A 10,805-nucleotide genomic window follows, 5' to 3' on the forward strand; every position below is an offset into this window, starting at 1 on the left:
ATATTCACTATAAGGTTCAAATCTGGACTTTGACCAGGCCAAAACATGAGCCTGATGAACTTTTTCTCAAGTTCTTTTGCAATTTGTTTGCAATTTGGACAGGAGCATTGTCTTATTGAAAACTATTGATAACATCTAATCATTCCTCTTTAGATAACTTAAGCAACCCTTTCTGCCATATTCTCCTGTATTTTTCACAGTGAAGCAGCTCACCAACACCAGCAGCTAAAAAGCTGCATCCCCACACAATGACAGCTCTTCATCCATTTTTCACTGTGGTAGAGAAGTTTTTTTTTTTTTTTTTCTCACCAGATTTTTGAAGAAACCGCTATGGAGCACAACTGGTGTTTCATTGTGATTCATTACTACACACACAACTTCCTACATTCTGCCAAAAATCTGTCTATTTTTCACAGACAGCAATGGCTTTTTAAGTAGTGCATTTGCTTAAATGTAGCTAGTTTCCTGACCAATAAATTGTGGTTAAGACAATTAAAAGCCTAGTGTTTAGCCATTTTGGACCCTTTTTTTTGTTGTTGCCCTGGAGTGTATTGTATGCTAGAAAGACATGTGAATGGATCAACTGATAATTGTCTTTGTCATTTTATGTATGTGTGATAGATAGATAGATAGATAGATAGATATATAGATAGATAGATAGATAGATAGATATGCCCCTTTCACACGGCGCGTTGATTCCGGGAAATTGCCAGAACGCCTTCAGTCTGAACGCAAACACGACCCGGGACTTATGCCGGGATTGATCCCGGGTTGGGGACCTAGTAACATTGCCGGGATCAGTCCCGGAACACGCGCTGGTTGAACAAAAGCCGTAATCAATGCCGTGTCGTAATGATGACGCTGAAGTGAAGTGAAAGCAGGTTAGTGAAACGGTACGTAATCCGCTATTTTATGATCGAATCAGAGAAAAAAATGCACAAGCGTTTCTCGAGAGAGATATCGCAGCTCATAAGCAAACTATAAACCCTGCTAAGACATTACAATTCAGATCGATGTCACGTCTCTCACGGGATTTTTACGGGTTGTGTGTGAACACACTCTCTGATTCCGGAAAATCACTGGCAGTGTGAATGAACCAAAATCAAACGAACCTGGGTCAAATCCCGGGTCATTTTATCCGTGTATTTTCCGGAATCTCTATGTGAAAGGGGCTATAGATAGATAGATGGACAGACAGACAGACAGACATAGATAGACCAATATATGGACAGACAGAAAGACAGACAGATAGATAGATAGACAGATAGATAGATAGATATACAGACAGACCAATAGATGGACAGACACACAGACATACGGATAGATAGATAGATAGATAGATAGATAGATAGATAGATAGATAGATAGATAGACAGACAGATAGATAGATAGATAGATAGATATATAGATAGATAGATAGATAGATAGATAGATAGACAGACAGACAGACACACACAGACAGACAGACAGACAGACATACAGACAGATAGACATATAGATAGATAGAAAGATAGATAGATAGATAGATAGATAGATAGATAGATAGATAGATAGATAGATAGACCAATAGATGGACAGACAGACAGACAGACAGACAGACAGACAGACAGATAGATAAACTTGACTTGTTAAGCTTGATGTGAAGTTGGCCTCTGTTAAAAGCAAGGGCCTCCTTCTGACTCTCTAATTGTCACTCCAATCATCAGTGGGAGGCAGTTTTGAAGGCGTCTCCTCTCTTGCAGGCGCTTGTAAAACAATGAACTTCTTTGAGTGTGGACAATTTTGAATGCAGGCAGGCTGACAAGCGGGTAAACTTGCGTTCCCTTCCCCGGCGATGACCCCCTGACTGAATGCGCTCAGGAGCGAAGTCAGGGAAGTTTCCATTTTGCTCTCAGTTTTTATAAACCCATTTGAACTTGGCGACAACAAACACATTTGCAGCTTCTTCAGATCTGCGTTTCAAAGTCTAGGAGGAAACGGGAGCGGTGAGCCAGAGCCACGAAACGGATTATCGACGATCGTCCACGGCATCGCACAGCTGGTTTACTTTATACGAACCGCTCGGATCTCTTTTAGACCGGGACCGGGTTGCCCGCAAGATCAACAGAGAAAAACAATTTTGAACATAATTCGATTTAATTGCATTGTTAGAAGAGCTTGTGGAACTTGCCCGCAAGTGTTGAGCAACTTTAAAAAGCAATGGTGGGAAGACTGAACTTGCGGAATGTGTCTGACGACGATCCGCTGGATATGAATTTTAAAGCTGATCGAGCGCTGGACAGTCCTGACTCGGGTCTGCCTCCGAGTCCGAGTCCGAGCGTCTGGTTACTGCAGGGCACCGGGGCTGGAACCCCGATTACTGAAGAAGAGAGCAGAGGGACAGCTGTGGTATGATTCCTTCATGCTAAGCCAAGACATTTAATAGTCCAAAAAGTAGCCTACTTCTATGGTTTTTAAGAAGTTTTTATCTAAAATGCATATTTCAGCGTCATTTCGATTAACAAACATGCTTTTTATGTGTGAGTGTGATTTATATTAATATAAAAATGTATATTTACTAAAGTTACTTATTAAATTAAATATATTGGTAATTATTTATGTATGTACAGTATGTAGGCTATGCATATATTATTTACCTGACCCAAAGTCATATTATTATATATATATATTTTTTTATACAGGTTCCTAATAATCGTCAATTGCATGCATTGTCCTATGGAGAAGGAATTGAACTTGATCCTCTGCCACTAAAAGAAATAAGGTGATGGTTTTTTCTTTTTTCTTTTTTTACTGTAACCCTATCGCATGATTTTGGGGATTTGGGCAATTTGCTCTGGGCAGGTGCAATTCATATGCAGCACTAACTTGTTACATGCATTTTTACAGATACACATCGTCTGTGCGTTATGATTCAGATCGGCACTTCATCCAGGACGTGACCCTACAGCCCAAGGGTTTGGGTCTGGAGATGTGCAGCCAAACAGTGTTGGCCCTGCCTCAGAGCACCTGGAGACATTACAAGACCCAGCTGGAGTTCCAGCCCCGTCAGCGTGTGCAGCGCTACCAGAGCACCACCATAGTGTACCCCAAACACACACGGACCTTCTACACCACCCAGCTCAATTATGACGGGCACAAGTTGACCAAGCGCTTCTTCTCTGCTGTTGAGCTGCAGGCTTCTAATTGCAAGGCTGGTCTTTGAAAGACACACTGGCATATGTGCCTGACATTACGCCCATATGTACCAATTATAAACCACCGCCTGCATTCATTGAGTCCCAAGAGGGGGGAAAAAAGGAAACTCTGACTGAAATTGTTGCCAGTTGGAAAGGGGTTCCCAAGACTAAAGTGCAGTTAGTAAGTTCAAGGCTGGAGGAGGGAAAGCAACTGTGTTTTTAACCATGCATTGTTTTGAAGGTTTGGTTAGATGCAGCATATGAAGGTTTGGATGGTTTTCTCCATCAGTGTTTAGTGGTAGTGTACACCAATGGGTTTAATTGTATGTAGAAATGTGGTTGATTTATTTAATAGTGAGATTAAAGTTTAAGATCTTCTGATATTGGACCATCACTGGTTTGAAAGGTTAGATTTGATGTTCAACTAGGACACACAGTTGACCATAGAGAAATATGGGATGCACTAGAGTCCACACCATTAATTGTGTATTAGAATAACAACATATTTTAGGGTTGGGTTACAAAGTTAGAGCTGCCACACACCATATGTTTCATGTGATTCACATTTCACTGAGATCTAGAAGGGAAAAGTTAATATATTAGGGCCTAAAAGGGTTTTCTGGGGAAAAAACAAACAAAACAAAAAACATGGTATTTTAGGATGTCTTTGCACAAGGGTTATATCTGGGCTGAAACATTAAATCCATCAGAAAATCAACTAACCTGCATATTTTTACTACTGTAGCCACACTTAAGTCGTTAACCATATTTTCTTTATTTAAAGGCTAGTTAACTTCCACAGCTCGGCTTGGTTTTAGTAAGTTGTTCTCTGTATTGTTACTCATGAAGGAAAAATTACAAGTGGGGTCACATTAGAAATGAGTTCAATCATGCTTGATACTGCAGACTGAGGTATATGAAGACTAGCGTTTGAAATAAATTATAATGTAAATAACAGCACTTCAGTTTAAAAATGTTTTTATTCTCTATTTATTTCTTCTTGTTTTAATTCCCTTTTATTCTGTGCACAGTCATTGATTGAGGGAGTGACACAAATGTTCTGGCTTTAAAATCTGTAGTTATGCTGTGTACAATTATTTTAATTATTTTAACTCTGATTCTATTAATGTTTATTTTAAGATGGATATAAACTCCTAAAATTAAATAAATTCATTATTTAAAGTGTTGGTTTTTATTGCAATGTAATGTAATGTGCATTTTCCTTAATGTTTGCATCATGCTAGAAAACAAGACACTACTTCAAATACAAAGTTAGTGCAACTAATGATCTTCTCATTTTTTGTACTCGAGAGCCCCCTAGAGGTGAAAGTAAGTATTAGAGGTCAGATGTTGAAGGGATAGTTACCCCAAAAATGAAAATTTTGTTATTACTTTCTCACCCTCAAATTGACAGTTGACAGCACCCATTGACTTCCGTAGTAGGAAAAAAATACTATGGAAGTCAATGGGTGCTGTCAACTGTGGTTGCCAACACTTTTCAAAATATCTTCTTTTGTGGTAAAATATCTTCAAAATATCAGAATATCTTCAAGAGTTAGTAAATGATGACAAAATGTTAGTTTTTTTGGGTGAACTATCACTTTAAAAGGATTTCACTCCTAAACAATTTGAATGCAGCAATTTAAAAATGTATAGCATTATGTATAAAACATGCATTTATTTTTGAAGTTTAAATACAAGAATTACAATACTTTACTGGCTGTTAATGAAGCTCTTGCTTAAATGTTCTTGAGTGTTCTTAAGTCCGAATAGCGCTTCCTTCTGTTGGCTTTATAAATCTCAATCCTCTCTTCTTCCTCCACAGGGTCGGCCAGCTCTCCCACCCATCTCAGACTCTCCTGGGACTGGCTCATGGATGTCTTTTTAGGTTGGTTGGGCCTGGCTGTGGATACCATTACATTTTTGTGTCGTCGACTCCCTTTTTTGGCCTTTTTTCTGGTCTTCTGTGAGCATGTATGATCTCCAGGACTGCTCTTCAGCTTTCTCATGGTCTCAGGTGTTGTTTTAGACGTTTGGCTCTGGTCCATAGGTGATTCATCTAGTAGGCCTAGGCCTATTGCTTTCTATTGAAGGGTTAACTTAATCCTCTTGTGATAACTGTGAAGGTAACAATGTCCCGTGTTATTTTAAAATAATCGATATTTTATGATAGTTTTTAACTTTTACAACTTCATGAGACTTGTGATTTAGATCATTATGCTAAATTAGTGTAAAACTAGTGGCTATAGCCACCGTCTTTCCTACCCACCTGTATCTGAATGTGGATGAGATGTTCTGACCTGACATGATCCAGTTATGTGTCTTGATAAATTATTTTCTTTATAACTTCGGTCGTATATTTGGACTGTCAATTTAACATTTTTTGTTTTTATTCAAATAGTGAGAAGAACAGCTACAACTGACTACGTGACGTCAAAAACGCCATTCCTTTAAGTGGCTCACTGTTTACGATAAATAATATGTAAATTTGTAAAAACATGTGATTTTATAATGGTTTAATTTTCCATTTAATATGATAAAATGTGTAATTTTTAAATATCGTAACGTTACAGGATTTGTAGGAACTGTTCTTCTTTGCTTACACTAAAGATTGAAAGCATTTGGCACTAGTATCCAATCGGATACGTCTCTTGCGAAACGTAAGAAATGGGCGGGGCTACATGAAGCAGTAGCCAATCTAATACATTTGTTTATGTTGTCGGGGCGGGATGTTAACTTGGTATACTTCCTACTACTATGTCGAATGCAACTAATCCACACTACGCATTATAATGTTAAGCATATACAACAAATATAAGAACTAATGGCGTGTTCATTTTATAGCTGTTCCTGCAATATCGGTGTAAAGATTAGAATGAGCTGATAGTTACTTTATTTTCGTTTTCAGATGGATGCTTCTGGATCACAACAACTGCACGATGACTGGGATGACATTAGCGACTCAGAATTCCTCAACATCCCATGCGAGCAACAAAATATCGGTAAAATGTCGTGTAGTTTTCGATGTCTATTGGGAGCCACAAAATATTGTGTAATTTTGGGAATTTGTTGTGATTGTCATGCGTTTTTTCCTATCTGTTCATTTGTTTGTATCTCTGTGTTTCTTTCCATTGAAAGAAAAATGAGATACAACTTGTATGTTCTTGTTGTTGTTGTTAGGTATTAAACACGTAAACAGTATTTTTTCTCTCTGTCTTTTTAGATCCCCAGCGTCCTTTCAGTAGAGAAACTGATTACGAAAACTCAGTGGACTTTAACAGCCCCAGTGTGTCCACTTCATCAGTGTACAAGTAAGTCTTTTGTGTGATGCTTAGAGAAAAATTGTTTCTAAATATTGTGGGCCGACATGCAACCCACGTCATTCTGCAACATGTTTTTTCTTTGCTGTTGTCACATAATAACATAATACTCTTCTTCTCGTCACATAATAACATAATGCTCTTCTTCTTTTCAGCCATAACAAAGAGACTTTGGCGCAAGAAGCAGTAAAAGCTGATGATGCGAGGGGTTTAAAGAGAAAGAGCCTCCATGAAAACAGCCTCAGCCCAATGCAACGCTTCCACAAGCGGCATCTGAGTGTGACTCTCCTGTGTGACCAGTCTTGGTGTGAGATGAAGACCGTCTACAGTCTTTTGAAGCCATATCTCAAAAGAAAAGACCTGCAACGGACTGAGGTGCAAGTCGGAGCAGAAATACATTTATCAAGAGGTGATGTAATAAACTGCATTGGCCTTCAATACTTTGTGTATAGTGCAACATAATGTATCATGCATATTCAGTAATTCCATCCATGCCTATCATCTCCAGAACTGGAGATACAGAATGTTGTCCCTATAGATATCCGGACTAGAGAGGATGCAGAAGCCATCAAACATCTCAACATGTTACACATGATTTCACGGTTAGAAGCAGGTGTGTTGACAGTGTAGAAATAATTTTCGGTATTGTTTTAGTACTTTGATGAAGTATAAACATTTAATTCTCAAACATCTTTTTTCAGGGGAGCGTGTGCGAGAGTTCCCTGTGTTTGGTGTGCAGGAAGGTGTTTTTTTCATGGGAGTCATTGATGAACTGATGTATAACCAGAAGGGGGAGCTAGTCCTAAATGAGCTTAAGACACGCAAACACAACTCCATGCCTAGTTCTGCACAAGATAAAGTTAACTGCTTACAGGTGAGTTAGAGTTATTTATTACAGGTCATCATGATGCAGCAGTTAATGATCGCACTGTGCTTTTTGTGCACAGCTGCCTTGTTTTTCCTGGACTTCATTGTATTTCCACATACATTTGGCCATATAGTGAGGGTCGATGATGTGATGCTTATTTGTGACATCTATTAATTTATTTACCAAAAAAAATAAACCCAACATTACAATGACCTGAATACAAATTGTTCTATTTTCTATAAAGAGCATGATATTTAATTTTTTTGTTGAAGATTATTAAGTAAAAAATGTCAGGATGATACAATATTATAATATGTGTCATAATGTCATAATAATAATAATAAATCCTCATGAAAGAATTAAATTCTAGAGATGAAATATTAAGTAGCTTGGTGTAATCTTTTATTATTATTTCTTAGTAGAAAAAAATCGGTTTCATTGTAGTATTATGAATGAATATACAATTATAGTATTTCTTAATATTTTAGCTTTTATTTTTATATTGTCAGTCATTCTTTTTTTTAAATGATTTATATCAGCTTAAATTTATTTTTATTTCAGTTTTAGCATGTAATTTTAGTACTTTAGCTTAAATGTATTTATTTCAGCTTCTAATTTTCATGTTATACTTTTTCATATTTTATTTTATTCAATTTCAGCCTAATTTCAATTTCCAAAAATTATTTTTAATAGTTTCAGTTTTATTTTCAGTTTACAACACTGATAAAATTTTATCTTTTAACAATCCGTTACAAATATTTGAACAAATGATATCTGAATCGAAGTCATGTGGTGCAACCAGCCAAATCATGTGGTTTGACTCCCCAAAACTGAATTCATAATTTATAGAAATACTTTTTTTTTTTACCATTAAAAATACATTAAAATTAGGAAAATGGCATCATTTTTTCCCTCAAAATCATGGGAAACCAACATGAATACAAAAAGCGCATTTCTAAGAACTTGGCACAGATTTTTCTTCCCTTTTCCTTTTCTTTATTATGCACACTCTAATGCACCATTGACCGTTGGATCTTTGCATCTGTTTTTTTAAATTGTCCATCTGTTATTTAGGTGGGCCTGTATAAATTGCTATTTGATGGACTGGTGAGAGGGGAAGTGAAGAAAGACCATATTTTAAATCACCTTAAACTGCGTTCAACTCAAGTGCTTGGAGCCGGAGTCCAGGCCCATGCTAAAAGCATTGGGGTTCAGGTGACTACCTTTGAGGAACTGGCTGATGCCCTACTGATAAAATGTTCTTGTTCTGATCTTCCATGCATTGACCTGCTTCAGCTTGAATACTATCACCAAGGCTCTAGTGGACCCATTGGGATCAGAGTCGCTCCTTTCAGTGAAGCCCAACTACGGACAGAGCTTCAGTGTTATCTGGCCTACTGGACAGGCCAGAGGGAACCCAAAGGGGTGGACATAGAGGAGGCCTGGAAATGTAGATCATGCCTCTATGAACAGACTTGTGATTGGAAAAAGAATAGATTGCAAGTATCTGACCAACAAGCAGCTCATGCTAGCTCATGCTCATGATTTAGCATTTTACCGTTGATACAACCATTTGTATGTTGCGACTTTAATCATATTTTTTGCTTTTAAGTTTTATACTTTTATAATTGTCTTATGTGTTCTATTTCAGGTTTTAAATAATGATGTGATGTGAATGTTATTGTGCAACTTTATAATGACTGTGAGTGATGCGTTGTTGATTCATAATGCATGATTTAATCCATAATGCAATTTTTGGATTAGAATAGCTTTAATGGAAACAAGCTGAAAGCTTTCTTTGTGTACATTAAGAGTTTTAGCTCACTTAGATGTGCTTTTCAATGAACTTCAATCAAGGGTGCTCAAAAGTGAGCAAATTGTATTGTTCTGTCATTTTGATTTAAAACAGATGTACATCATTAATCTTAGCCATTATGTATTAATAAGTCATTAATAACTAAATAATGAATAATGTTAATCCCTAAACTAAATAAATTATGATTTATATAATGTTTGTCACTTACAAAACATCTTATAATGTTTCCATTTTATAATGGAATATGTGCCACTAGATGGTGCTATTTTACCATTAATAATTACTTAGTATCTGAATTTACTGAGGGTTTAGAACGTTGAGTCATTTCTGTAAGATGATAATATGATAACTACGATATTATCAGCTTGTATTTGACAGTTATTGCTAATATGAAATCAGTGATGCGGTGTGCCAAAGACTGGAAATGCCATATTTTGGTTAGCAGATCTCTCATAATGATACACTACACTTGTGTTGATACGGAGATGCTTGTTTATTTGGGCACGAAATTTCATCTGCACTGGCGCTGACCGCAGCACTGCTTTTCTTCACATGTCGTCTTCTAGCGCAGGCCTTGGAGCATATCCTTGTTAGCAATATGACACTGTCAGCCTAGGAATGACACATCTGGCATTTAAAAGAGGCCACACACTCCCTCAGGGTGCTTTACATGTGAACCTAAATCACACACCAACACACAAATACTTTAGTCAGTCTTTAAATTCAATGCACAAATGTTTGAGTTTATTCCTAGGCTGTTGGTTAAGATGTGTATGTGCATTTGCATGGTGCATGCATACTTTGTTTTAATTGTCTCCGGAGGCTTGTTAATTTTAATAATTAATTGATTCACTCTTTTTCTTATTGCTGATCTCATGATCAGCACACAACTGACTACAAATCTTAATAGAGAAGAATCTGCGCTCTTATTTGATAGCAGTAATGATTTTACCTAGCATTGCACATGCTCATGGCATGCATCATTTACATTTATTCATTTAGCTGACGCTTTTATCCAAACCGACTTACACATGAGAACAATAGAGCAGTGAAACTAACAGTAGGACAACAATATGCAAGTGCTATGACCCTTTCCATTTTAATCTAACGCAGTATGTGTACTTTTTTTTTTTTAAGATAATAGACATAGAATAGATGATAAAGTGTTTGTATTAATGGATCAGGTGTTGCCAAAAAAGATGCGTCTTCAGCCGTTTCTTGAAAATGGCCACGAACTCAGCAGCTCTGGTTGAGTTAGGCAGATCATTCCACCAGTATGGAACAGACCAGGAAAAGGTCAGAGAAAGAGATTTTGTGCCTCTTCGAGATGCACCACAAGACAGCATTGTTTCTGCATGGCACGTAAGTCTGAAGTAATGAGTTTAGGTAAAAGGAAGCAGAGCCAGTGGTTGTTCTGTAGGCAAACGTCAGTGACTTGAATTTGATGCGAGCGGCAACTGGCAACCAGTGCAGTTTTATGAGGACAGGAGTGACGTGTGCTCTCTTCGGCTCATTAAAGACCACTCTAGCTGCAGCATTTTGGATCAGTTGCAGAGGTTTGGAAGACCAGCCAGAAGAGCATTACAATAGTCCAGTCTGGATAGAACAAGCGCTATCCAGCTTTC

General features: G+C 37.4%; 2 protein-coding genes across 4 annotated transcripts; both read left to right on the forward strand.

Moving 5' to 3' along the window:
- Positions 1-1,636: 1,636 nt before the first annotated feature.
- On the forward strand, positions 1,637-4,358 carry rflnb (refilin B). The gene is made up of 3 exons (XM_077208371.1): positions 1,637-2,388; positions 2,682-2,761; positions 2,887-4,358. The coding sequence occupies exons 1-3, from the start codon at positions 2,200-2,202 to the stop codon at positions 3,200-3,202; spliced, it is 585 nt and encodes a 194-aa protein (XP_077064486.1). The 5' UTR covers positions 1,637-2,199; the 3' UTR covers positions 3,203-4,358.
- Positions 4,359-5,887: 1,529 nt separating this feature from the next.
- On the forward strand, positions 5,888-9,374 carry exo5 (exonuclease 5). Of its 3 annotated transcripts, none has more exons than XM_077208379.1 (7): positions 5,888-5,970; positions 6,085-6,178; positions 6,400-6,487; positions 6,652-6,905; positions 7,005-7,109; positions 7,198-7,370; positions 8,439-9,374. In XM_077208379.1, exons 1-7 carry the CDS (start codon positions 5,890-5,892, stop codon positions 8,907-8,909), a joined length of 1,266 nt encoding a protein of 421 aa, XP_077064494.1. In that variant the 5' UTR covers positions 5,888-5,889; the 3' UTR covers positions 8,910-9,374. The 3 variants fall into 3 exon arrangements, with proteins under 3 accessions (XP_077064494.1, XP_077064495.1, XP_077064497.1); XM_077208380.1 differs by having other exon boundaries at positions 6,400-6,481; XM_077208382.1 differs by having other exon boundaries at positions 5,898-5,916.
- Positions 9,375-10,805: the final 1,431 nt, after the last annotated feature.

The sequence above is a fragment of the Siphateles boraxobius genome, unplaced genomic scaffold (assembly GCF_051911475.1).
Source record: "Siphateles boraxobius isolate OS27281-9 unplaced genomic scaffold, OSU_SipBor_1 6, whole genome shotgun sequence".
Lineage (NCBI taxonomy): Eukaryota > Metazoa > Chordata > Actinopteri > Cypriniformes > Leuciscidae > Siphateles > Siphateles boraxobius.

Bases quoted from the DNA above. Each gene is read 5' to 3' on its own strand.
- rflnb (XM_077208371.1), top strand. From the start codon at position 2,200: ATGGTGGGAAGACTGAACTTGCGGAATGTGTCTGACGACGATCCGCTG. The intron at 2,389-2,681 runs GTATGATTCCTT...TTTTTTATACAG, and splicing joins AGAGCAGAGGGACAGCTGTG to GTTCCTAATAATCGTCAATT. The intron at 2,762-2,886 runs GTGATGGTTTTT...GCATTTTTACAG, and splicing joins CTGCCACTAAAAGAAATAAG to ATACACATCGTCTGTGCGTT.
- exo5 (XM_077208379.1), top strand. From the start codon at position 5,890: ATGTTGTCGGGGCGGGATGTTAACTTGGTATACTTCCTACTACTATGT. The intron at 6,179-6,399 runs GTAAAATGTCGT...CTGTCTTTTTAG, and splicing joins ATGCGAGCAACAAAATATCG to ATCCCCAGCGTCCTTTCAGT. The intron at 6,906-7,004 runs GTGATGTAATAA...TATCATCTCCAG, and splicing joins AGAAATACATTTATCAAGAG to AACTGGAGATACAGAATGTT.